Source organism: Notothenia coriiceps, unplaced genomic scaffold, assembly GCF_000735185.1.
Source record: "Notothenia coriiceps isolate Sejong01 unplaced genomic scaffold, NC01 NC01_scaffold00001737, whole genome shotgun sequence".
Taxonomy (NCBI): Eukaryota; Metazoa; Chordata; class Actinopteri; order Perciformes; family Nototheniidae; genus Notothenia; species Notothenia coriiceps.
Genome location: NW_011334438.1, coordinates 71,976 through 99,314, shown reverse-complemented (window position 1 = coordinate 99,314; position 27,339 = coordinate 71,976). Strand labels below are relative to the sequence as shown.

General features: G+C 40.2%; 1 protein-coding gene across 1 annotated transcript; it reads left to right on the top strand.

The window, feature by feature from the left end:
• The first annotated feature begins 1,753 nt into the window (after positions 1-1,753).
• On the top strand, positions 1,754-25,203 carry trim33 (tripartite motif containing 33). Its single transcript, XM_010792286.1, has 19 exons — positions 1,754-1,946; positions 2,470-2,599; positions 3,726-3,842; positions 3,950-4,064; positions 4,966-5,112; positions 5,729-5,846; positions 6,068-6,261; positions 6,312-6,497; positions 9,283-9,477; positions 11,766-11,966; positions 12,518-12,647; positions 13,702-13,765; positions 17,508-17,652; positions 18,727-19,091; positions 19,772-19,883; positions 19,964-20,038; positions 20,447-20,599; positions 22,987-23,037; positions 24,540-25,203. The coding sequence occupies exons 1-19, from the start codon at positions 1,754-1,756 to the stop codon at positions 24,753-24,755; spliced, it is 2,907 nt and encodes a 968-aa protein (XP_010790588.1). The 3' UTR covers positions 24,756-25,203.
• Positions 25,204-27,339: the final 2,136 nt, after the last annotated feature.

Sequence of the window (27,339 nt, the reverse complement as noted above, 5' to 3'; positions counted from 1 at the left end):
GCTTCGGTCTCTAGATTCACGTGTCTCATAATAGAGCTACCAATAACCAGAGTTGGCTTCTCAGCGGGTGTCTCGCTGAGTGGGGAATATCTGTTAGATACATGAACGGGTTGGTGGGGACCTGCGGGTTTCGCGTTATGCCCCTTCTGCACAGTCACCCAATCGCCCCTTCTGCTCGGGAGTTGCCGGGGGACGGCTAAGAGGAGCTACCTTTTGCCGGTCCGCAACGGCTAACATGGGCTTTACTGTAGCTGAGTTATTTTCTAAGATGCGGAGCCGGGCTTCTATGGCTATGATTCCCGCCTCCAACCTAACAACTATACTACATTTAACACATGTATCGGTACCAGTAAAGGAGGTAGGGAAGTAACCAAACATGAGACAGTTAGAGCAGGAAATAGCACCCGAGGGTGGGGAAAGAGCCATGGCTAGCTATCAAGCTAAAGTAGCTACCGTTAGCAAACCCGAAAAGAGTGTAGGCAACTGTGGAGTTACAGTCGCTAAGAGAAGGAGAGTTGTGAGTGCTTAAGCTGTAGTAACGTGTGATTACAACGTCAGGCAGTTGCCGTGATCAAGAGTTTTAAAACGATCGATTAAGTTAAGATAATAAGCTATCAGCAACAGAACAGGCACACGGGATACCCGGAGATGACAACAACAACCGGAAGTTACAACATGCTTACCGCAATAGTGGTCCAATTAACAGAAGTTAATTGTTCTTGTCGCTTAATGGCTTCTGTAAACTTCCTTTCACCTTGAAGTCAACTTACTAGGAATTAATACATGTTATTGATAAGCTCAAAAGGACCTTTATCTCGTTTACTGCTGGGTGACCCAAGTCTCAAGGCCTGCAGGATGTGCATCATTAACTACAAGACTTTAACTGCCTTATATCTGAAAATGTATCTGGGAATTCCCCTGTTAATTGCAAAAACCGTGGATGATTAACAGAGAGACCCTAACACTCTCCTGATATTCTGGGAACTGCAAAGCAGATGTCAAAGGTCATTTGTATTATGTCTAACCACAGATAGCCAAAAAACCACCCTTTTGATTACACATAAAAGTGGAAGAAAAGACTATTGCGCTATATATAAAAGAGGAAAAATGTACTTTGTCCCTTCAAATTTAACACACACGAATATATATAAGGTGACATTAAAATAAATATATCACAACTCCTAAACCATCTAAATCTACTTCCAGCATGGATAAATGTTCATAAAATACATCCCTTGTTTGTTCTATATGCTTCTTGAAATCCTAAAAAACACATTGTTTTTCTAGAACAGAATACAAATCGCCTGAAAATGGTACAAACAAGTGGCAATATGTTTGACGAAGGGGTTGCGCTGGGCTATATCATGCAATCGAAAGTTAAACTTAAGCTCGCTCCATATTCCCGCGAGTGTGCGGAAAACTTAAATTAATACACTAGAACATTAACATTTCTCGCTTCTTCTGTGAAATGTTGACATGCTTTAATGGTCAAAAATGTGCTGCAGCATCTCTTTCACTCTCCCTCTGAAAGGAGAGTCCAGTCTGCTCTGATTGGTTAGCTGGCTGGCACTGTTATGATTGATCAACCGCTTAAAGATGTCCCTCCACCTTAGCCTATAGAAGTGTGATTGTTAAATAATTATTTCATTATGTTATGGGACTAACTAAAGGCGTCCAATGGAGACGTTTCAGGCAGGGAAGTTATTACACATTTGTATGATCGAAATCATCTAGCACTATAGTGATTCTGGAAATGGTTCTCAAATATGCTTTGTGGTGTGATCTTCTCAAGGTGTGCACAAGCTGTGAGGACAATGCAGGAACCATAGGCTTTTGCGTGGAGTGCGGGGAATGGCTGTGTAAGACCTGCGTGGAAGCTCACCAGAGGGTTAAAATTACCAAGGACCACAAAATCCACACCAAGGAGGACGCTGACGCTGCTTCCGGTAAGAAGGCCGAACCTGAAGGGGCCGACGTATGTTCGATGGAGCTTAAACTGCCAAAGCCCAAATAAGACTTTGCCTAGTAGAAACACAGTGAATATGGTGCTGCAGAAAGGCTGTTGCCATAGTAACGGTGCTGCAGACTCTGGTTGCTTGGATGGTACCTTCAGCTCGGGGGGCGGGCTATACTCCGTGAAGCTCTGACCAGAGACTTCTAAAGCTTTCTCTCTGTGTTTGAAAACCTAAGCTATCATTTATTTCTGTCTTTTGTTTTTTCTCTGGTTACTTTCATTAAATATCCTCTTTGTAGAGTGTTGCAGTGTTGACATATTTTGACTGATGTGACAAAAGGCAATTGGATTTTGGAATTTTGCAGGATAATTAAATCTTGGGCAAACAAAAGTTCAGGATAACAGTTGAGAAAGAAGGAACCAGAAGTGGTAAAATGCTAACTCCTTTACAGGTTTTTATCACTCATTCCGGTCTCTGTAAGTTAGCATCAATGGCGTCTCCTGTGTCTCTATAGAGTCTGTTGGTGCAGGGCAGAGGCCTGTTTTCTGTCCCATCCACAAGCAGGAGCCCCTGAAGCTTTTCTGTGAGACCTGTGACACGTTGACCTGTCGGGACTGCCAGCTGCTGGAGCACAAAGAGCACAGGTAACCTAATATTTTTCATCCAAACAATGCCCTGCTGAGCGACTGCCACTCTGCTTTGGTATGATATGGTATTTTTGGGCTAATAGAGTGGTGCAGGGATGACGTATTTACCCGGAAGTAAGCTGCGCATGGGTTGTGTGCCTTGGCAGTCTCAGGGATTTCTCCATAGGATTTTGGAAAATAGCTCGAAATAAGGTCTGCGGAAAACGAACCCGTTTGATAAATGCACGTTTTGTTCAGCCGGATAATATCAACATGTCTACCCTACTTTTTTAAATTTTCGAATCATAAATCGAATCGCCAGAAGCCAAATGCTAACGTTATGCTATAAACTAACTACAGCCGAGTACAGCAGGGTCGCACGACTTCAACATCGCGCCAACTCAAGATCGATATTCAAAAATACATCTTCCAAATTGTACAAGTTGAAGCGTTTGTTTTAACAGTTTGCAAGCAGAACAGGGCAAACAAACTTAGCCTGTGTCTTTACGTGTTCGGTGTAATGACGTACAACGGCACCCCATTTTTAGTGCCTGCTAGAGAGGTGGTACTAGCCTGGGGAGAAAAAAGTACCAATTTCGATTGGCTGGGCGAATTGCAAACCACGCCCCTAAAACTCAGAAAAGTTTTGTGAAGCCGCCATTGTATTTGCTGGCATTAGCATTATTAGCATTAGCCCCGCGCACCAACGGAGAGAGAATAACTTATGGCAACACAAAAAAAAACTTGGGAGTGATGAGGAGGAGTCGGCGTTCTGACGATTTACTCTGAAGGCTTCAGTAGAAGCTGCTGGGAGTCCCAGCAGCTTCTACTGAAGCCAGTCCCCAACTCCGGGGACTTCCGGCCGGGGACTTTGGGTGGCAGTATACGCCGTGAAGTGGTTTGCAGCCTGCCAGTAAACCCAAAGCAGAAGAGGAAAAAGTTGACGTCAGCGGCTTCATTTGCGTAATCTTCCCTCAGGGAACTTATTCCAGTGTGAACGAGATCTGTACTTAGCTCCATGGGGGTACTAAGTGCTGGGCACTAAGTACTGAGCACTACGGCAAAGTACTTGGTGTGAAAGCGGCTATTGAGTTCATGGAAAGGTGTTGGCAACTAGAAGTCGACTAATACCTTCTACCCTCAGGTACCAGTTCCTCGAGGAGGCTTTTCAGAACCAGAAATGCTTGATCGAGTCCAGCATGGCCAAACTACAGGAAAAGAAGAGTTACGTGCATTATTCGGTCTCCCAGGTGCAAAACAGGTGCGTGTTTTTCATCACCAGTTTCCTATCCAGTGCTGCCCGTTGACATCATTACTACATGTCAATACCCATTGCAATGGGCTAACACATGCTTTTTTTTTTTCAAGGTTAAAGGAGGCGGGTGAAACGCAGAAGAAGGTGGAGCACGAGATCAAAATCGCAGTATTTACTCTTATAAACGAGATCAACAAGAAGGGAAAGTCCTTGCTGCAACAGTTGGATGTGAGCTGGTTTTATTACTTAATTTTTGGTTAGAGTTGCATAAGGTATTTTAGAAACATTTTAGAAAGAAAAGTAGACCTAATGATTTGTATTTTATTTTCTAAACAGTAGTGTTTGTAATCTATAAGAGTCCTAATCTTAGTAAAACTACACCCCATATAGAAGGGAAAAAAAGTATTAAAAAAGCTTCTTTATGTCTTGAATCTGGCTTACAGGAATCTATCCAGACATATGATGAAATACAATAATCATAGATGCATTTTGCAGTCTATTTGCATATTAGAAACAGAGTTGGCGACACTAATACTGCCAATATAATGTTTGTGTAGTAGCAATAATATGTATGACGTGTTTTAGATGTCTCCAGTACCGATAAAAAGACCAATAACGTCGGAGCTTAACGGTACCACGGTCTTTAATAATTCAGCCCCGGGGCCCGTTTCATACGGTACCCATCCTTATTCTCAAGTTTTTATTTATTATATATGTTGAAAATATCTTGATATTTATATGCCTTCTGTTAAGGTAAATATGTCAGATATTTATTTAGATTAGACATAGAGACCTCTAGCTCAGGCTTACTTCTCTTTAACAGATTTGATATGACTTGTTCCCCTCTTCGATCTTAACTCAGTTTGATCATTGAATCTGGTTTCTTATATGTTGTGTACGTGACTACTTCCCCATTTGCTGCATACTACTATCCACTGCTGTTATAAACCAATATCCCCACAGGGATGATTCCATTTTAGTCTAATAAAATGGAATTGTCTTATCCCTCTATATGCATATGCTAACTTCTTTTTAATGGCTTCCAACATTCATCTATCTTGGGTGTTCAGGCTCTTTCAGTAGCAGATCCCTAACCAAAATGATCTCCCTCTCCTGTCCCTCTGTCTAGAGTGTCACCAAAGAGCGCAATATGAGGCTCGTGTCTCAGCAAAAGGACACCACGCAGCTGGCCCAACAGATCCACCATGTGCTCAGCTTCTGCCAATGGGCCATCAGCACTGGCAGCAGCACGGCGCTGCTCTACAGCAAGAGGCTGGTATGTTTCTGTTGGGAAAATACTGAATGTAATCTTCCAATATCAGAGTAGCACATTATAACAAAGGCCCTGATATTTAAGCTCAAGCCCGTGACGAGTGATATTTTTCTAACGTTCAGCAGGTTGAGAGGCTAACGCTGACAGTGTGCTCCCAACATGACTGTGCTGTGCTCATGCTGTACATGAGAATAATTATACTAGTTGAGGTGAATTCTAGTTAAATTGGACATTTGAGTTGTGTCTGCTTCTTATGTAATTTGTAGCCTAGCCTCATAATTTCAGGCTTTAAAAGCAATAAAACATTAGGCACGGTTGTAGCTGGTATACTGCTGTTGTCCTATATGTACTTCATATCTGTTTTCAAAAGCAGTCTTAAGAGCATGCAATTTTGTCTGGAGTATACTATACCATACCATTCAATGGAGGCTACTGCCACATGGATTTGACCCATTACCACAAGACAGTGAGCAAATTGAATGTTGAGATAACTTTAATTTGGAGAACTGCTTCCAGAGAGCATCTTGACAAATGTTGCTTGTTGCTACAATACTGCCAAGCTCAGTAACCCAAACCCTTATTCTTTGTGTGTTTTCTGTGTGTGTCTTTGTGTATGTAGATGCTCTACCAGCTTCGCCAGCAATACAAGGCTCGACTGGAGCCAGTGCCACAGGCAAATGGAGTTGTGCGCTTCTTCTGTGACCCCACCTTTTGGGCCAAAAATGTGGTGAATCTTGGTGAGTGATGCATATTATTTTCATTATCACATTTGTATCACAGGAAAGATAATTTGTCATTGGAATGTCTCTCATACAATATTTTCTGGTCTTGCATCCTTCTTATTTTTACCTTATACTCCTGTATAAGTAATTAAGTAAAGGAATATTTCACACCGGTCTTGGGCATGTGCACCTTTTTAAAATAATTCTTACTGTTATCCCTCTTCTCCTTATTGTAGGTAATTTGGTAATCGAGAAGCAAGCCCAATCCGTGCAGCCGCCCGGTGTGATGGTAGGGGGACCGCCAATTTCCCCGGGCCATGGTCACCACGGCAAACACCCGCAAACACAGATCAACCTGGCCCAGCTCCGGATGCAGCACATGCAGGCGGCCTACGTGCAGCAGAAGCAGCAGCAGCAGCACCAACTTCATCAGCAGCAGCAGCAGCAGCAGCAGCAGCAGCAGCAACAACAACAACAACACAACAACAACAACAACAACAACAACAACAACAACAACAACAACAGCAACAACAACAACAACAACAACAACAACAACAACAGCAGCAGCAGCAGCACCAGCAGCAGATCCAGCAACAGATGCGCCTCGCCTCCCAAATGTCCCAGCAGCAAGTCAGACCGGTCGGGCCCCCCATGGGTCAGCAGCAGGTAAAAAAGCATTCACCATTCAGGGTACCGCTGTGTATAACCATGAAAAGCTGGGCTCCAATTATCTCTTAAGGTTCTCTTCGGGGAGGGTAGTCCTTTTGTCTGAAGTACCTGAAGTACTCTATTCTGTAAAGTTCCCCCCCTTTGTCTTGAATTCTCTTTTTTATAGGGGCCTCCTTTTTATCAGAAGTTATCTGTTTTTATAGGGTCCTCTCTTTTGTTAGAAGTTATCTGTTTTTATAGGGTCCTCTCTTTTATCTGAAGTTATCTGTTTTTATAGGGTCCTCTCTTTTGTTGGAAGTTATCTGTTTTTATAGGGTCCTCCCTTTTATCTGAAGTTATCTGTTTTTATAGGGGGCTCCCTTTTATCTGAAGTTATCTGTTTTTATAGGGGCCTCCCTTTTATCTGAAGTCATCTGTTTTTATAGGGGCCTCCCTTTTATCTGAAGTCATCTGTTTTTATAGGGGCCTCCCTTTTGTTAGAAGTTATCTGTTTTAATGGGGGCCTCCCTTTTCTCTGAAGTTATTTTTCCATATGAGTCCCCCTTGTTTTGAAGTTCTCTAATAAGGGTTCCTTTTATCTGAAGTTCTCTTTTTTGTAAGGGGCCTCCCGTTAGTAGGAGGTTCTTTTTGTAAGCCCCTCCCCTTTTCTCTGAAGTTCTGTTTTCCATAAGGTTCCCCCTGTTTTTCTGCAGTTCTGTTTTCATTAAAGGGGACCTATCATGCAAAATGCACTTTTGTACGTCTTTTATACATGAATATGTGTCCCCGGTGTGTCAGGGAACTCACCAAGTGTCAGAAAACACAACACACTCTCTTTTCCTCCATACCCAAATCTCTAAAAACGGGGCTACAACGGATCTGATACAGACTGATCCAGATTTGAAAATAGTCTGACGTCAGTGACGAGGAGCTCTGCCTATATGGCCAACTCTACACCTATCAGGGGAATGAGAGGTTGCCGTGGCATGGTAGCAGCATGGCAACATGACGCTCGTAACTCGGCCCCCTCCTTTGCAGGGGGGCGTGGTCAACTGCAGTGCATGCAAAGACAGGGGTGGAGGAGAGCAAAATGAGGCATGGCTAAAATGCATGATCTGTTTGGTATTTTGAAAAAAACAACTTATATATATATATATATACCTTTTTATATAGGTTTGGCCCTACAATATATTATTCAAATATAGCATGATAGGTCTCCTTTAAGGTTCCCCCTGTTTTTCCGCAGTTCTGTTTTCCATAAGGTTCCTCCTTTTTGTCTGAAGTGTTCTCTGTAAAGTTCCCCCATATCTTTAAAGTTCTCTTTTTTTATATCATGATTTCCTATTTAGTATGAAGTTCTCTTTTTATCAAGGTCCCCCCTTTGTTCTGAAGTTCTCCTCTTTTTACTGAAATATCTATAGGAGATGATGTTGGTGTTTTTTTCCCTGCTTTCTGTTTTGTTTACGATACGCAACACACCATAACAGTGTTTAGATTTTTCAGGTCATTAAGTACAAATGATTGAACTTCTGCCTAACATATTTCTAAATTATTTTTGCAAGCATGCAGTTTCAGATAAAAAATTATAATGCAGAGAATTTGAACTGCATGGAGAGTGAAAGTCATGAGTTCATAACCTTTATTTTATCAGATGATTTGTGGTAATGCATTTGTAAGCAGGAACTTAACATTCTTATCTGTGGTGCGGTAAAGCCAAAGTGCTTTTCAAGATATAAGAGACGGCTGCAAAAAAACATTGCATACTTGCATTGGTTGTGTTGTCACTAAATTAAACTCACAAGGCATCAAGTGGCTGTTGTGAAAATGATTATTAGAACTTTGGTCTTCTCCTTTAACTTATTGCTGTTTGGAAGAAGCCTTGTACCCACCAACGGGGAGACAGTCGCTACATGACATGGCAATACAACACAACAACAAATAAATAACAAAAACAATCATTTTAATAATAAAGTTACTTTTTTTGGTCAAAATGTTGTATTGCCTATGTTAGAGAAATTATCTCACGCAGGGAACAGGAAGTAAATACTTTCATTTTGCACTGAAATTATACATATCAAATGAATCTATTGCCTCTTTTTTATCTTTTTTTATTAAGTCTTTATTTCATAATTTTAGTAAATAAAATAAAAAAGACTCAATGGCCCTCACAAGGAACACATTATGGAATCTTAGACTTAATCCTCACTTAATTTCTCCAATCAACTGTCAAAAGCCTGAAAATATCAGATACATTTTATCTAAGAAAAAGCAGTCTAATCTAATCCTTTGAGCTGTGACCAGTGAGTATTTGGTATTTCTAAATCATAAATGCAGAATGTTTTCTGTGGATTGAGGAATCTATAAAGCTGCATTCTCATATGTGATTTGCGCTTTGCTCACTGAGGCTGGTTAGGCGCAGAGCCTTGCAGCGAAAACAGCTAGCTAAGTTGTGTTTCTATGGTTACCTTCCCTGGTAGCGTGCGGCTCAACTAACAGCTGCTATCTGATTGGTTACGCGTAAAAAGGTCAGCGGTAAATGTGGTCATATTTTGAAATGATTTGAACTTTGAGCGCAGCGCCGGGCGACAATTTCAGCGGTGCGCTTCACCGAGGGCACAACGGCAATCTCAGTGCAGAGCCGTTTTGTTGTGTATCACGTGAATGCAGCTTATTATTCATTATGTTTTGTATCTATAATTGCATGACCCTGAAAATGGTTTGCGGTTTGCATAAATTGCCGAGTTTTGTTCATCAAATTATCAGATTTTCACGCATTTCATGTATATTTATGATTTTCCGACAGCCTCCAAGGCTCATCAGTATGCAGCAACTACCAAGAGGACCTGGGGGTATGAACGGGGGGCCAGGTCCCCCCATGTACTCTTCCGCTCATCACATGCGTCTCCAGGGTCCCCCACAGGGCCGAATGCCTACGGCTCAGCCCAGACTTAACGGACAGCAGTATCCCGCCATGATGCAGCCTCAGCTACAGAGACAGGTCGGTGCACACACACTCTGGGTTCTTTGTATGGAAATAGAAAAACGGTTCTAATTCTTGGTAATTTACAGCATAGTTTGAGATTTAGCATTTCAATGTGTGTCTATTTTTTTTTTTAAAGCAAAAATGTATAGATAATGTGTACAGCAGTAAGAAAGAAATACACAGTTTTTGCGGTGTATAGTTTGTGCACATTTTTCTGAGAATACTAACAGACATTGAGAGGTTTCATTTAGCTTTTATGTGCTTAGTCTGTAGAAATTAAGGGCAGCTAGAAAAGCTACAACAAGCATCTTTTTTTTCTTTTTTTGTGGCTGGGGTTGTGTTTTTTTACTATTTGAGTTTGTGTAGAAAAAGGTCAACATGAAACCAGTAAATGGTTTGTGCTACTACCAGTTTTATTTTACTGTAAACATGTCCTACTTGTATTTACACAGATCATTTTATTAAATAAGAATAAGGAATAAATACTAACTTCAGGGACTCTTATCACAGATGTTTGTTTATATTGTGTTTAAGTGAAAAGCACTTGACACATTAATTCATCTTGTTCCTGTTATGTGGGTATTTAAACAATTCTTAAATATCTTTATTGGTAAAAGATTTTTATAAATATTGAAGAGTACAGTATCTGTCAGCTGATACTTTTGAAGTAGATTCAAAAGCTGACTATTTTTGAAATTATTAAATGAATATACTTAAAATGAAGGAAGGAAGCACTATTATTTTTTAACTCTATCAGGAATAAGGTTTAGAGCTGCCATTCATACAAATACGATTACTTGTACTTTAAAAGGACCATATGATATTAAAACTCAATTGACATATGCCAGGTTACTACCAAGTAAAAACCTAAATTGACTCCATAAAATAAAATATGGAGCGCGGCCTTGCAGCTTCATTTGCAGTATTTTTGTATCCAGACAGACGCAAACGAACTGGTGCATTGACGGGGGGGAAACACAAAAAAAGCCTTAACCATACTGTTTGTCTTTTTGGGCCACAATGCATCACCTCAGCAGATATCTCAGCCTAGGCCAGAAACCTACGTCGGATGATAGTGTCCTCCTTTTCAGCAAGTCATTTTCCCCTACAGGAAATGAGTGGCTATAACAAATAAAATTATAATACCAGTATATCAAATGACAGTGTGACTGTTAATGGGGTCACTTGTGGTTATAAACCTGCAGAGAATTATCACCCCAATCCGCAGCTGTTCTATGCTTTACACAGCTTTTAAAGTGAGTTTCAAATGTTTACCATGAGGCTACAGCCTAACTCTTTTAGTTCACCACCAGCAAATCATTATTGACTGCAAGAGACACCTGTTTAGATCTAGAAAGGTCTTGAGACTTCCTGTACACCACCTGCTCAGCACCACAACAGCAGACAGACACAGTTAGCAATCAGCTGGTAAAGATAGTGGAGCAGGAGTGGGGAGCCAGTTTGCGGCTGACAATGGGTTCCATTGTGTCAAACCAATATACTGCTGGCCATCCCTCAAAGAACCTGCAACATATAATTTAGCTCCAGGACGTCGTCCCTATAGCATTTTAATAAAGACGAAGACAAAAACTGTTAACCCCAAAAAATATGTCAATGTTGATTAGTTCCTGCTGTGGAAAATGGCTATATCTGCTACCAACTGTTTTTATGTGTCACAAAAACACAGATTCCTCAAATCAAGTCTGAGAGAATGTTGTGTTTATTCTGATTAAAACAAACTGCTGTCTTTGCAAAAATTGAACATCACTCCACACCAACCATCAAAGGTTTTTAATTCAGGTTTTTTAACAAGCACTTTCATAGAAGGCTGCAACTGTGCTGTGTTCTCCTCCAGTCCTTCTTCGCACTGCCTCCAATGTAATAATACAGATGAATCTGGTTTTTCAGAGAATGTGTACAGTGTGAAAATATATAAATATTTACTACTTGCATGTAAGACTAGGTAAGTAAAATATCCAGGATACATCCAGCCCCTTCTTCTTTGTGTCCAGATGTCTTTAGAATCTGAGATGAGCCACCAAAGGTTTCGTTTCTTACTACAATCAGGGGTTTGGCATCTTTTTTTCTACTTTGTCATCTGTGTGTCTTGTGCAGCATGTGTCACCCAAATGCATGATCATGCAACCATGTTGTTTGTAAAGCAACATGTTTTATTTAATAAACTCATTGAATGATATGTGCCATTGTTCTTGTCGTCCCATCTTTTTTCTATTTCTGTCTCTTTCTTTGTTCTATCTTCTTCTAATTGTCCTCCATCCTTCTTTCTCTGTTTTTCTCTGCAGCATTCCAACCCAGGGCATGCGGGCCCTTTCCCAGTGGCATCCCTCCATAACGCAAACCCCACGAGTCCCACCAGTGCCAGTATGGCGGGGGCCCATGCTCACCGCGGCCCCGCCAGCCCCGTAATAGGGCCCATCGAGCTCATCCCCTCCGTTACCAATCCTGAGAACCTGCCCTGCCTACCCGAGATCCCGCCCATACAGGTGCCAACATTCAGACCATCTATTTGTTGTTTAGGAAGAATCCGTAAAATCTTCTTTTTATTCATCTGCCACTTCTAAATGTATTTTTTACTAAAATAAGAGTTCAATATTGAAGAACTTGTGTGGGAGAACAACTCCCTTTGGAGGGAACTTTAGGATTTTAGCCTTTGCAGAATATTTACATATACATAAATATTTACAAAACCTATATATCACACTACAGGAAAGGGAAAACACAAAAAAGCACAATCGGACCTCTTTAAAGAAATTATAAAATAAAGTATATGCAATATAGAAAAAAAAGAGTCTCTAGAACAAAATAAGCAAATGTTAATTTATAGAAAAGTATAAGATGTGTGGTTTACTGTGAAAATCGAGAAGCACAACTTCTAAGTCTGATGTGTAGACAGGATAAGTGCAGGTCAAAATGAACAGGTGTTATTTTCCTGATTCAAAGTATCTGTTAAACGCATACCTCTATGATGAAAATCCCTTGACCTCTTGACCTTTTTTACTCTGTTTATATTTATCCTGCCATTGTGCTTTTGCAGCTGGAGGATGCAGGGTCGAGCGGCCTTGAACACCTCCTGACTCGCTGCATCTCAGTCAGCGCGCAGCATCTCATCGCATTGGACATGAACCCCTCGCCTGGCCTGTCCACACACTCTCCTGGATCCTCAGGTAGCCACGCATTTAGGGAGATGGACTCCCTTTCACATCTGACAGAGAACAGAGATTTATTTTTATTTCTGGCTTTCTAAAGTTGTTCGATTCACATTCATGATAACAGACCTAATGGATTCATTTCTAAGATTTGTCATATACTGCCAAATATTGAAAGCTGACTTCTTAAGCATAAGTACAAAAGCTATAAGATTTGTAATGGATAATGTACAGAGAGCTGGTCTTTATTAATCAAAAGTTTAAATTTGAATGAAAAAAACTGCTTGCTGAACATTATCCTATGACATTATTTCACGGCTACTTACTCAATAAATCAATAATTTGGCACAAACTATTGATTAAAATATTATTTTATTATTTCATCTTAAAGAAATACTCTTCATGCTGTTTTTGAGGTCGGAATGGGTCGATGGCACAGGTCTGTTATTCATGGTAGTTGTCTGCTATAACAAAAACTGTACAATGCCATAATTGAAAAGGAAAAAACAAGTATCCACGAAAGCCTATAAAAAGTGTTGAATGTTGTTAGAAAAATATCACTCGTCACCGGCTTGAGCTTTAATATCAGGATCCATGTATTTATTATCCTTGCAAGAATGGAAGTAGTCCTCACATACTGAGCATTTGATACAACTAGTTCCTGAACAGTGTCCTCCACATGCTTATATACAAGAGAGGGAGTTACAGTCACAAGATGGAGGAATACCAGTTCAAAGCAGTATTCAATGTTTAGTTTAGATTAGCTAAAGCCCACGTCAGAAATGATCATGCTTGTCATATGTCTATCTCCATAGAGGCTAAATCATCATGTTAATCGCATAGCTATCATATGTCTAAAACAGTCCTGATGCTCTTCCAGGTAATCATACATCCTGTCATGTACACAGCTACAGTTGGGCCTTTGTTATCATGTGCTACTCTGATATTGGAAGAGTACATTCAGTATTTTCCCAACAAATGTAGAAGCCATTTTTATTTTATTTCCATAAAAGGACCCTGTCATTATTACAAGTAATGATTTACCTGTTTATTTTCCCATTTCTGCCTTCAGGGTTGTCAAATGCACACACACCAGCACGACCTTCTAGCACGTCCAGCACAGGCAGCAGAGGCAGGTAAGCAGATCAAAGACGTATTTTAGTAGCATAACACCCTCCTTAACATGCTTTTTGGAACATGTCCAGCGATAAAGTTTCATTGATTCTATACATGAACCAAAGACTTAACCTAACTTTAAATTGAGCTCCACTGCTAAGAACACATCTGGTCAGGGTGACATGATCACAGTAAGCAAATATTTAGCAACAACTGATACAAACAACAATGGTCATGCCACATCTGTGTTGCAGGTCAAACTACAAGCTTTAAAGGTCTCCTATTTGGCAAAATTCAACATTTTTATACATAAATATGTGTCCCTACCTAGTGTGTAAGGACACTCTCAAAGTGTCAGAAAATACAACCCTCTCTCTTTTCCTCCTTACCCACATCTCTAAAAACGGGTGTACATTGGAGCTGATCCAGATTTGCTGCGGTCACAAGTCGACATTACTAAAATGTGGGCTGGCTTTACGCCCACGGCCCTATCAGAAATGTTTCTATCAGAAACAATGCATGACGTGTTTTGGAAGTAATATGATCTGTGTTTACATTAACAAGCATCGCTAACACTCAGAGCTAACCTGTACTGCAGAGAGTATGTTTAAAAAATCAGGATATAAAAAGGTACTCTATTTGTGGTAAACCCGTGAGAGAAAAAGCATTTGAGCTCCATACTGTTTCAGGAATAATCCTTGATGTGGTTTGGAACTTAATATGGCGTTTAATCACGGCAGCATTTAGCTGAGAATCTGGGTAGAAACCCTATGGTAGAAACCTCTTTCTTCTCATGCCCCTTTCATACCAACGCGTTTTCAGCTCTGGCTCGGAGCTGGAGCCTGAAAAGTACCGTTTTTTCCTGTTCACACTGCAGCGGCGCCGCCTCTTAGCTCCGGAATCCGGTTCACTTCCAGCTCCAAAACATTGTCGGTCGAGGCAAGAGCTTCGGAGCTAAGAGGCGGCGTCGCTTACGTCTCTCTTACGTCGAGGCGTGCAGGAAGCTAAACCCACCTCCCCTGAACATCGGGCGACTGAAGAGTCTCGTCATGCCTGCCTACAAGCAGTAGTGCTTCAAAACACACTTTATAAAGTCAGGCAACACTAACCAGGCTTCGTGTGATTCTGTTTATTTGTACCTTACTTTGACCATCCGTTCACTGTTATTGATCATTGTGGAGAGCAGGCAGACGTTTTGTATTATAGCAGCTATCGGATGGAATCAATACATGGGCTGCACAGGTTGTCGTGTGCGACTATCACAAGTAGAATCATAATACAAATACGCCGGTAAAATGTGCCTGTAGAAAACCGTTTATGCCACAATAGGATAGCAATAGCCACTAGTCAGTTTAGCTTCGGTTGCTATGCTAACATCACCCATTTTATACCAGAGAAACTTTCATAACAGCGTTGTGATGCCAAACAGCGTCAATTCAGACTGACACACATTCCCTTAAGGGGAACTGGGGATATGTATCAGCTGCTTGTGTGACAGTCGGACAGTGAATACTTTAGAGCGGCCGCTGCAGTGTGAGCTAACCGGGAGCTAACGGGAGAATACACTCTTGTGGAAGAGCAGCCAGCACTGCAGCGGTCGGTAAATGCCGCTGAAACACATTAATAAACATTATAAAACGGACAAGTCAAATCAAGCAATCTGATTGGTTCTTAGCCGTGATATACTGAGCGTATACCACGGGTAGAATTGTAAGTTACTTTTCACAACAAGTCAGTATCCCTCCGCGTCTGAGAAAAACAGTATATTCATACTGGAACAAGAAAGCAGCGGAGAAGTAACGGGACAGAAGCTGGGNTGGCCATTTTAGGGCAGGGGAGTATTCTAGCATCACTTTTTGACAACGTTTAACATAATTATTGGTCTGCTACTTTTAAGCCAAAGCCAACGTTGGTTTTCAAATCTGGTAATCAAGAAGGAGCGTCCGCAAAAAACGCTATCGGCCAATACAGATTTGCTTGATTTGACTGTCAGCTTTTATAAGATATATTTAAGATTTCTTCGCGTTACGAAACAAACTTACCAAGGATAAAATGGAAACATTTAAGATTTAATTTCGACCTCCGGGGGGGGTCTTACTTAGGTAGGAGGAGTGCGATTGGAGCAGCTGCCTATCTCCAGAATAAAAAAGCACCTGAAAACTTAGACATGCAGAGCTACGTTGAAGAAGCAGGTAGACCAACGAAAAGTAGCACCATTCAAAAGCTTTCTGATGCGGGTCTTGAAACAAAGCAGAGAAATTATGACCGTTAGTGGCCACAGGTGCGAAAGCTCTCTCCAGAGCTACTGGAAGCCCAATCTCGGGGACCGGAGAAAGTGGAGGAATATTCTCGCCACGCCAAGCAACAGCTTCGAACAACCTCAACCTATACAAGTGACCACGTAAGCCATGCTACTGATGCTGGACAGTTTTTCAGTGGATCCACAATAAACAGCAACATACACATTAATGTAAATAAACAGCCAAATAATGGATCATCGCTCTCTGTCTAATATGTTCGCTTGCTGTTAGTGTTGTTGCGTAGCAACCACCTTGCACTATGTTTTGTGAGGAAGGCAACGGAGGGACTATTTTATTTTGAACATCATTATTTACTAATAAAAACTATTTAAATTAGAGTGTGTATTTTTCTTTCATATTGCCACACTTGGTAACCGTTTTATAAAAGCAATAGCTCACTTCAGGCCGTGATATATGCTCATTATATCACAGCTAAGGGGGTTGTCGACCCTCCGCTTCGCGTCGGGCCGAACCACGCCCCTTAGCTGTGATATAATGAGCATATACCACGGCCTGTCGTGAGCTATTGCTTAAATGAACCACGGCACTCAGAGAAAAGCATAAGGTTGGAGAAGTCGTTATTTAATTTAATCTGGCTTAGTGTGATTAAAAGCAACACGATCATCGACCCGACGCAGTCCCCCATTGTTGTTGTTGTTGTTGTGGACGCCGTTGGGGAGCAAATCAGCGATGTAAACGGTGACGTCATGACGCAGCAGCGGCAGTCGGGCTCTGAGCGGTGTGAACAAAGCGGGAGCAGAAAAGGGAAACCAGAGCTGAACCAGAAAAGCTCTAGCTTCGAGCTAGAAAGGGAAAAGCGCTGGTGTGAAAGCCGCAACAGAGAGCTCATGCAAGCTCCAAAGGGGGCGTGGCCACAGCAGCTCGGGTTACATTTAAAGCTACAGACCCAGAATCAGCACTTCAGTGACAGGGCTTAAATAGAGGGGTATGAGGCATGTTACAATGGGTGATCTCTTTGGTATTTTGAGCAAAACACTTCATAGACATGTTTTTATATATCTAGGACCTATAATATATGCCTGCAAATAGTATAATAGGAGACCTTTTAAAACCAGTGGCCGGTCAATGACAGAAGGTGGATGTTGAAGTGTGACACCTCTTGTCTCATACACATTTTTTTGCATTTTATTGAATCACTACTTCAACCTTTTCCTAAACTTAAGAAAGATGTTTTAGTTGCCTCATCACCATCTTATTTAATATAAATGTCAGTTTAGTTTGGTCTTGCTTTACATGCTTTTGTTAAACACAAACAGGCCCATTTACACAAGTATTCTGTAGGTTTTGTTTGTGCTCCACATAGGGACTAATGTCACTGTATGCAGTTTTAATTAACAAGTAGGATCATAATAAACAGTTACTTGGTTTAACATTGTAATGAGATTGAATTGAACAGCCTACGTTAACTCTTTCTGCACGCTTTGTTTTTGTCTGTTTTAAGCTGTAGTTCGGCTGGAAAGACGGGGCCAGGAGGTGGCGCTGCGGTGGTGAGGGTGAAGCAGGAACCTGGAACAGAAGAAAGCAACAGCTGTCCAACTTCTTCTATGAAGACGGAGCGGGGGAAAGATGGGAGGAGTGATTGCATGGTATGAACACTCTTCTTCATCCTTAGCTTCAAACGAAATACTGTTACTGGTATTTTATGATCCCAGCCAAAATGATGGTGCTGAGAAAGGCAAACGAGAATTACAAAGTGTGAAACACTTTAACAAAGTTTACATTTTATAAAACAAAATTACATTAGCAAAACACTTTTACCAAGGAAAAAACTATTTAACATTAACAATAACAAATTAACAAGATGCGACACAGTTTTGCTCATCTTGTGGACAATCTCTGGAGAGCGTAAAGGGCATGGACCTGACAGACCGTCGGTCTTTCTGCCAAAACAAACTTAAGTTTGAGTCAATCACTTGCACGTCACTTCCGGTATAATGGACATTCCCTTTCCGCTTTGATTCTCTAGTTAGTAAAAGTGTTTCGACAAATATTAAAGTGTCTTGGGACTTGTACATTTGTCTCAGTTCTCTTAAAAGTGTTTCGCATCTTGTTAATTTGTTATTGTTCATTTTAAATTGTTTTTTCCTTGGTAAAAGTGTTTTGCTAATGTAATTTTGTTTTATAAAATGTACATTTGTCTCGAGCTTTGTTATTGTTTCACACTTTGTAATTCCCGTTTGCCCTTCTCAGCCACCGTAAAAAAATGGAAGCATTTCCAATTCAATACATGCTAAAACATATGCCTTGTTACTGGTAATATTGATTAAATGGGCCAGAACCAATGATTCCTAACAAAATGGATTCTAGTAAATATTGCTTTTGTATGGAACTTTTTGCCGTGATTTCCTTTTCAGCTACTTCAAAGCTACTATGCACAACTTGGCTTGATCAATTCTGTCAGAACCATTCATCTTTTCCTTTTGACATACTTAGAAATCTGCTTATTATTTAATATATATGTAAAAAAGAGAATTGGTTAGAAATCGAGGGAAGAGAAAAAAAAAGTATACACATGCTAGCACTGATGAAATGATAAGTGAGGAAATAATCTTTGCTCTGAAATTTTATTTCTTTGGGGCTCCATATTTGAGTTTGTGAAAATAAGACTTATTAATATACTGCCTTTTTTAAATAAAACATTTTGTGTGTTTTACCCCCAGATGAGCAATCCGGAGAGCAGCACCCATCCTACATTGGGAGTCGTATCTTCTGGCCTAGATGCTCTCAGGGCTTTAGGGGAGCGCATCAAGACGGAACCCCAATCTGGGACGCCTTGTTCTGGAATTGGCTCCGGGGCCGCCACCTCTTCCACTCCCACAACGACCTCCGCTACCTCGCTACACTCTGGGAACGGCAGCAAAACATCCGGCGCTTCGCTCACTAATGGCAACTCAGAGAAGGGGGAAGACCCCAATGAGGACTGGTGTGCTGTCTGCATCAACGGAGGAGACCTGCTGTGCTGCGACCGCTGCCCCAAAGTGTTCCACATGAAGTGCCACGTTCCCACCATCAAAATCTTCCCAACGTAAGTCATTAGTTTAAGTCATCTTTATTTTAGGTAGTGTAACATTTTGTTATTCATGAATGGGTTAGAATTTATATTTTTTCTCAATAACGATACATTATATGATAATGACATGTTTCCGATTTTGATTCAATTCAGACGTCTGCAATCGATATGAGATGGAATCATATGCCCATTTATCAATTGGTTATATTGAGGTCAACTCACAAAACTAAAAAATACGATTAGAACATTTTATTTCTGGGCTCTTTCAGTCATTTAAAAGAAATGCATTCTATCTTTAAAAGATTAAAAAAAAGACCTTCACATTTCTCATGTTTTTAGGTTGCGTTTTAATGGAAATGGGGACACGCACTTGCTGTTGTAATTCCAGCATAAGGGCGTACATTTTAAATACAATGACATGTAGTGATGTTTTCACTTTGCATTGATGATATTGGATTATTGAATCAATCCAGATCGATGTATTGGTAAACTCCTAAAAATCCGAACATGTTTCAGATATCGACAAAATTGATACCCGATTAGTATTAACAGGAGTTGTAGCCGACAGAAAAGTCAGTCTGAACATAACATCCCAGTTCGTCACTCCATATTCTTCCAAATATTGGTTGATCTTCTTTAAACATTTTCTTTAGCAGCTGTTAATTGATATGTCCTCTTTTTTTCCTATGTTTTAGGGGTGATTTTCTCTGCACGTTCTGCCGAAGTCTAACCACCCCCGAGATTGAGTACTGTGACGAAAGCACGAGGAACCCAGAGGAACAGGGGCTCAGTCCTGAGGACCAAAGGGTCAGTACATCATCACAACTTCAAAGAGCTCTGCATGATTATCACTTGGCAGCTAAAACCCTCTCTTCCTCCGTCTTCAGAAATGTGAACGCCTCCTGCTGCACATCTACTGCCACGAGCTCAGTGTGGGCTTCAGGGAACCTGTTCTCAGCTCGGTAAGTAGCTCCACAATTAAAAATTTTAATCATCTTAGAATTAATTATTGTTCACCTTGTGGTGTAGGTGTTAAGAGCCTGTTTTCTCTGCTCTAAAACTGGTTCCAAGAAAACGTCCTAAAGCCACCAGACTGGGCAAACTACAAAAAAAAAGACCAGTTGCTTTTGAACCTAGTACAGAATTAAGATGATATTATTACTATTATACAGTATTACATGCATTGATCTTAAAACAACAGGTGTTCTGAAAAAGCACACTTCAATTCCACTGCCTTTTGATTCAGATTTCTGTTGTTTCTGTCAAACTGCAAGACACATTGTCCTCCGCCTCTCATATTCAAGTCCAATTTTCATTATCCCCCCCTCCTCTGAAATAGTAAGAGATGTTTTCTGATGTTGTTCAACCAGGTGCCCAACTACTACAAGATTATCAAGAAGCCCATGGACCTGAAGAAGGTGAAGAAGAGGCTGCAGCTGCGGAGCTCCCAGCACTACCAGTCTGTGCAGGAGTTTGTGTCCGACATGCGCCTGGTCTTCACAAACTGCGCAAATTACAACGAGGTGAGCAGCATGAGTCCTGAGCCTGCTTTGGGGAATTGTGTGTGTGTGTGTGTGTGTGTGTGTGGACAAGGGTTAGACTAATATGAGTTGAAGTTTAATTGAGTATCTTAAATTGAATCATCAGATACTAGGCTATCACACTAGGCCTCACATTGCAAAAACGTTAGTGCAGTGAAATGAATAGATGAAAAATAGCAAATATTAGTAGTATGAATCATATACCACCTCAATATATAAGTCTAACCTAATGTGGAGACACAAGCTGACCTTGGAGGAGGATGTGGGAAAGGGTGCTATAGTGTGTACAGTTTTGTATAAGTAGTACTAACACTGGCTGATGGAGGATGGGGGGGTCACTGTGCTATCGTCACCCTGGCTGCAGACCACTGTCTGAAACCCTGTTAACACCGTCTGCATCCCAATGATAAATCACAAGTTGGTCATTAATGGATCGCTGTGATCACTTGATTTGTTTCTTATTCTTCTCTGGGGATATGATGGGAGTGGGATGTATTTGTTTGGTTGATTATTTAGGATGGGCATTGGCCACATTGCTTATGTTCTGATGATGTACCCTCTGTGTGTAATAGAAACAGAGTCGTGCTTCCTAGAGGAATAGACGATAAAAAATGTGTATTACCATGCATTACACCTTCCAACCACATGAGGGAGCTTCTATTTTATAAAAACAACGTCTAAACAGTCTGCCCTTAGGGATCTCTATGTTTGGATAATATTGATCCTGAATGCTCTTAACAACCTCACAAAATGGAAAATATAACTACTATTATGTAGCCAAAATGAACAGTACGAAGCGTTCTCACATAAAAACAAAGGCAAGGCTTAATAAATATTTTGTTGCTTTGATTTGTTTCAAGTAATCATTAAGTAAGTCATTTGAACGTCATACACTACTCAGGGCACATAAAGCACCACAAAAACGTCTTGCTGGAGGCTTTTAAAACATTTTTTAAATCTTATTACAACAAAGTGAATTTATTTAAAGGAGACCTATCATGCTATATTTGAATAATATATTGTAGGGCCATACCTATATAAGGTATATTTATACGTTTTTTTTTTCAAAATACCAAACAAATCATGCATTTTAGCCATGCCTCATTTCGCTCTATTTTGCTCTCCTCCACCCTGTCTTTGCATGCGCTGCAGCTGACCACGCCCCCCTGCAAAGGAGGGGGCCGAGTTACGAGCGTCATGTTGCCATGCTGCTACCATGCCACGGCAACCTCTTATTCCCCTGATAGGTGTAGAGTTGGCCATATAGGCAGAGCTCCTCGTCACTGACGTCAGACTATTTTCAAATCTGGATCAGTCTGTATCAGATCCGTTAAAGCCCCGTTTTTAGAGATTTGGGTATGGAGGAAAAGAGAGAGGGTTGTGTTTTCTGACACTTGGTGAGTTCCCTGACACACCGGGGACACATATTCATGTATAAAAGACGTACATGATAGGTCCCCTTTAAGCGAATAATGAGTTTCTCTTTACTAATAGCACCATTCTTTCGATTTTTCAAAAGACATAAGGAACGACTGTTGTTTTTTTGTCAGTATGTGGTGCAATTAGACGCTGTTGATTGGCCATTTAAAATGGACGTCCGTTTTCACAGAATATATACACAAGAAAAATGAAATAATTCTAGGGAGGAGCATTAAAAAAGGTTGAGATGAACAAGTACCAATAAAGTATAAATCTAAGAAACTTTCCTGAAAACCAATTTAGAGACTGAAAAACTCAATGACTCGAAGCTAATCATACGATACGATAATACTTTATTGGTCAGATCAAGTCTGAAATTTGACTTGCGTCACAGCAGCTCCATGTCCAACATCAACAGACAAGTATCCAGACACAATACATGACACACAAACACAAACATTTAACATAACAGCACAATCAGAGGTCATAATGGAGAGCTTTGAAGAACAGCAATACTTGGAGCATCACCTTTTGTGAAGATAATCCAGAGAATACATTCTTTAAGTATAAAACCTTTTTAGTTGTACGTAATCTCTATTAATTTATTTCTGTGATTTATTAGTTAAAGTATTTTTTCACACATGCCACCAACATATAGAACTTTGATGTGACTGATTGATTCATTTAAAGACAGAACTGAATTTGGCAAAACATGTATTTATAACTAGAGATTAAGTCAAACGGATAACATGTTCTCCGTTTCCTGTAGCCTATGTGACTAAATGAACGTAGGAGTGCAGACTTTACTTCCTGTAATAACTCGGTGATGAACGCTGCATAGGCGCGAGTAGGCCGTCAACAGATATATTTCTAACCTGCTTTGCTGTGAAATCTTTTTTCCCCCCCTGCTGCTTCACTGTGTGTGTTGTAATGTTATTGCCCCTTTTTAGATGTCTCGAATAATCCAGGTTTATGATGAGGAGAATCAGATTAATACGCAGGTAAGCAGGTTTCCAAAACAGAACAGATGTCCTGTCTCCTCCCACTGATGCTCCAAGAAATGTTTTAAGCCCTTCATCTGAAGGCTGAAATTTCATTACATTTGTTTTCATGTATCATAGTGAGAGGCGGTAAGGGCATTGCTGGAGTTGAAAAAGTAAAAAAACATATCTCCATGTTATTTGGTTGATGGGGTTTGGTCCGACCATTTATTTTCTAGTTTTAACGGCCCACGGTGTTAAGGTGTAGCGTGTATATAATTCATTCTGCTATGCAAGACATATTGAAAGGAAAATATGTTTTTTGCTTGGTGAACAATAGTTATTTAACCTTTGGTATGTTCTATTTCATTTAGATTTCATATATATCTTTAGATTGAAAATATGGTTGTAAGATTAGAATGAATGAATAAATAAGAATGTATTTCATTGTATATGTACAACCTGAATATATACAAAATACACTAAGAGAGTGACCTAACGCCTGGCTGAAAAGCAGTGTTGTGCTGTCTTTAAGTTGAAAGAGTAGTTTGACCTGACTGTATCACTGATGGCTGTGGTATAGTGTGACGTGGTTTTTGATTATACTTCACTGCAGCAAGGGGACTTTTCAAACCACTGGAGGTCAGCAAATGCAAGATTTTTCTTGGGTGTTAAATTACTCTCAAATGTGAAAGCAGAGCATACATGTAATGTATATAGAGAGGTGAAAAGTGAAATGTTGATAAAGAACATGTGAGTGAAAGCCAGTGAATATGAGAAGCCCAAATGAATTATGGCTTGCATGGCCCATCATGGTATTTGATTAATTGATGTGAATATGCACATAAAGGTAGTCTAGAATTACATTTGAGGTTCTCTTAGATCAAGAATAAGCTGACTGGTCTTTCTGGTCATCTGTGTGAACTGCTCACTTCCTGTTGCTGAGTCAAGTTTTATTTTCAGGAACTGGGCTTTGAAGTTTGGTATTTTCAGTTAACTTAGCTGACAAGACATACATACATCAGGGCTCTCGAGTTCTAGTTACCCTTGGGCTACAGATCAAATATAACTCTGTGCATTTAAATATATGTATTCATTATATATGTTTGTGTTCGTGGTATTGCACATTTGTTAATGTTCACAATATTCTAACGGGTATTAATCACCTAATTTTCACCAGCCTTTTAAAATGCACATGCGTTATCTTTGCCCCTCTGCTTCCCTCATTTACCCTAAAATTGTATGCAAGTATTTGAAAAAAGCCTTTCTGAAAATTGGCACCCTTTTTTCCACATTTTGGGAATGCTTCATGGAGCAACAGTGGGATGAGGCGGCAGGATATCTCTGCTCTGTACAGCAACGTTGAGCTGGGGCAAACAACCATCAGAAGTCTTAACCACATCTAATTTGTCTCCTCATTCTGCTCTTCCTCTTCCCTCCATTTTTCCTTTTCTATTGTCTGTCACTACCCTTCTGCCTCTATCACCCTCTTCTTCTCCCTCCTCTTCTTCTTCCTCCGACAGGCCGGATCGGAGATGGCAATATCCGGCAAGGCAGTGAGCCTGTACTTTGAGGAGAAGTTGCAGGAGTCGTTCCCCGGGCAGAGCTTCCCTGAAACACCACAAACAGAGGGTCCAGCAACCGAGGAGAAGGAGGACACAGAGGACTCTGACGAGGACTTCATACAGCCCAGACGCAAACGGTTAAGAATAGACGAGAAAGTGTTCCACATCAAGTGAGAAACGACCTCAAAATACACCAGAGAAGTAAAACAAACTGTCTTCCTCACGTCTCCGACTTCTCGTCTGTTTGAGGCAGCCGTCAATAAAGGAGGAGGTCCGCTGTACAAACTGCTTGGTTTATCTCATCCTTGCCTTTGAAAGAATAAACTGTCATTAAAAACCTGCCTTTATCACAACTCTGGAGGACAGAATCACAGAAGAGCTGCATTACCTCCGTACATTCATGGACACTCAAGAACTCGCTTGTACAGACTTTACCGTAGGACTTGTTTTGCAGTAGATACATTAAATGAATTCTCCTTCTTTTTTTAACAACCCATCTCATGTGTAGATTTGTTGTGAAAAGTGCTTTATAAAAGATTTGAATCCCCTGTCCTCCATTCTTAATGTATTATATCTATACTTTGATATGAAACCTACCAAGTGTTTGTATAACTTTGTGGAAGTGAAATGTAAATAAGAGAATCTGGCCCGCTGAAGGTATTCCTACAGTATAGATGTTTGGGTGCATCATCAATAAAACCTGTTCTTGAAATATATCAAAGAAAATGTGTGTTGTGGAGTAGGTTGCTATCCTAATAAGAAAAATATTGAAAAAATAAATTCCATGGTTGTATCTAGCCATTTTTGATTTAATTTGTCCCGCTTTTAAAATGTCTGCCCCCATGGAAACACAATACAGTAAGAGAGCGGCCTAACATCAGGCTGAATAGTCTTGAAGTTGAAGGAGTAGTTTGACCTGACTGTATCACTGTGTGGTGTGGTCTAGAGTGAAACGCTTATTGATTATACTTCTATAGGCAAGGTGAAAAGTAGTACCGCTGGAGGTCATTTTGATTTAATTTTCTCATGATTTTAAAATGTATGCCTCCATGGAAACAAATGTAGTTGGATAACATTTTCAAATTGTAAATTTAACAGCTCCAAATCTTTACAGAACATTTTAATAGCGATATGTGGAAAAGGCTGCTTTATTTGAATATCCTATTTCGCACATGCATTTTAACATTTAAAATGACCTAAAACATATTTAAAGAGTAAAAACCGATTAAAAAGGGAATTCAAATGTCTGAAACAGACCAATACATTTGTAATCCATTTTTTTCCAGTGGTGAAAAAATTAAATCCTGTTTTTCATATTTTCTTACTGACTGAAATGGGCATAGACAAAGTAGTGTACATGAATTATTAATAATAGCGGATGAACGTAGGTTCCAGTTTCATATCCATTACATGTCATTTGTTAGACGCTTTTATCCAAAGCGACTTTCATACATTCAATGCTGTGGACAATCCCCACAGGAGCCATTTGGGGTGAAGTGTCTTGCCCAGGGACACAACGACATGCTGACTGGTGTCGAACTTGCTATCCCCTGATTCGAAGTCCAGCACACCATCCACTGAGCCACAGCCTCCCCCATCCCTGCTGATTGTTCAAGTCTGTGGTGCACAGAAATAAATGATGCCATGATTTAAGGCTCCATAACAATTCTGCAGTGACACCATATAAACATCGCAGCCTCGGCTTCTGCATTGCCATTTCTACTTTTTTACTTGAGTATTTCAAGTGTATGCTACTTTGTACTTTTATTCCACTACATTTATTTTGTACATTTTGTTACTTTACAGATATGGATTAATAATGTAAAATATAATCAACACTTAAATAAGACTTTAGTTACACCTGGAGTAAATGCACAAGCTACCCTGCAGTATACAAAGTCATTCAGCCATCCTTTACCAGCTTTGATAAACACATGAATGCATCAATATAAATATAAAAAAGAATATCATATATTATTCTGAAATTGACCAATCTCCATAATAAGTACTTTCACTTGTGGTACTTTAAGTATATTTTGATGTTAATGTCTGCACTTTTACCTGAGTAACATTTGATGCAGGACTTTTACTTTTAACAGAGTTTTCCTACACTCTGGTACGTATACTTTTACTCAAGTACAAGATCTGAGTATTTCTCCCACATCTGGTTTCGAGCACTTTGGCCCATTTTACTAGAAGCACGTGACGACAGTGGAAACTTCACTTTTAGCAAATCTGAAAATAAAACTGCACCCACTAACATCAGCGTGGGGAGGTGCTGAGTCGGCATTCTGGGAGTCAGATTGTCAGCTGACACACTTTGCTACTATGACATTTCGGAAATAGCACCTCTTTCATTTTTCATTCAAAGTCTGAATTTGGATTGAATCGTCTCTTCCAGGTAGGATGTTTTCGCTTGAAAATAAGATAACTAGGACATGTCATTATGATTAAAAGGTAACCCCTGTTGTATTGTGATAATGACAATTAGCCATCTCATCCTATTTGCATATTACAAAAGAGAAGAACTGCCACTGTTAAAGTAGCCTTTTTAGAACACTTCATAATCTTTTTTAATTCACTGAGTGGGAACATTTGCATACAATCCCGTTTGATTTAACGCAGGAATTACCCATCATTGACCTGAGTCAAACAAGTGATTTGCTTTTCACGGCTGCATACTCAAATGTAAAAGTAGTTAAAGAATGTAAGGAGACCTCTGAGCTAATGTCGGCTGAGAACTAATGACTGAATTACC

Coding starts and splice junctions, on each gene's coding strand:
- trim33 (XM_010792286.1), top strand. CDS start 1,754: ATGGTTCTCAAATATGCTTTGTGGTGTGATCTTCTCAAGGTGTGCACA. Junction 19,884..19,963: donor TCAGTCCTGAGGACCAAAGG/GTCAGTACATCA, acceptor CTCCGTCTTCAG/AAATGTGAACGCCTCCTGCT. Junction 20,039..20,446: donor GGGAACCTGTTCTCAGCTCG/GTAAGTAGCTCC, acceptor TTGTTCAACCAG/GTGCCCAACTACTACAAGAT.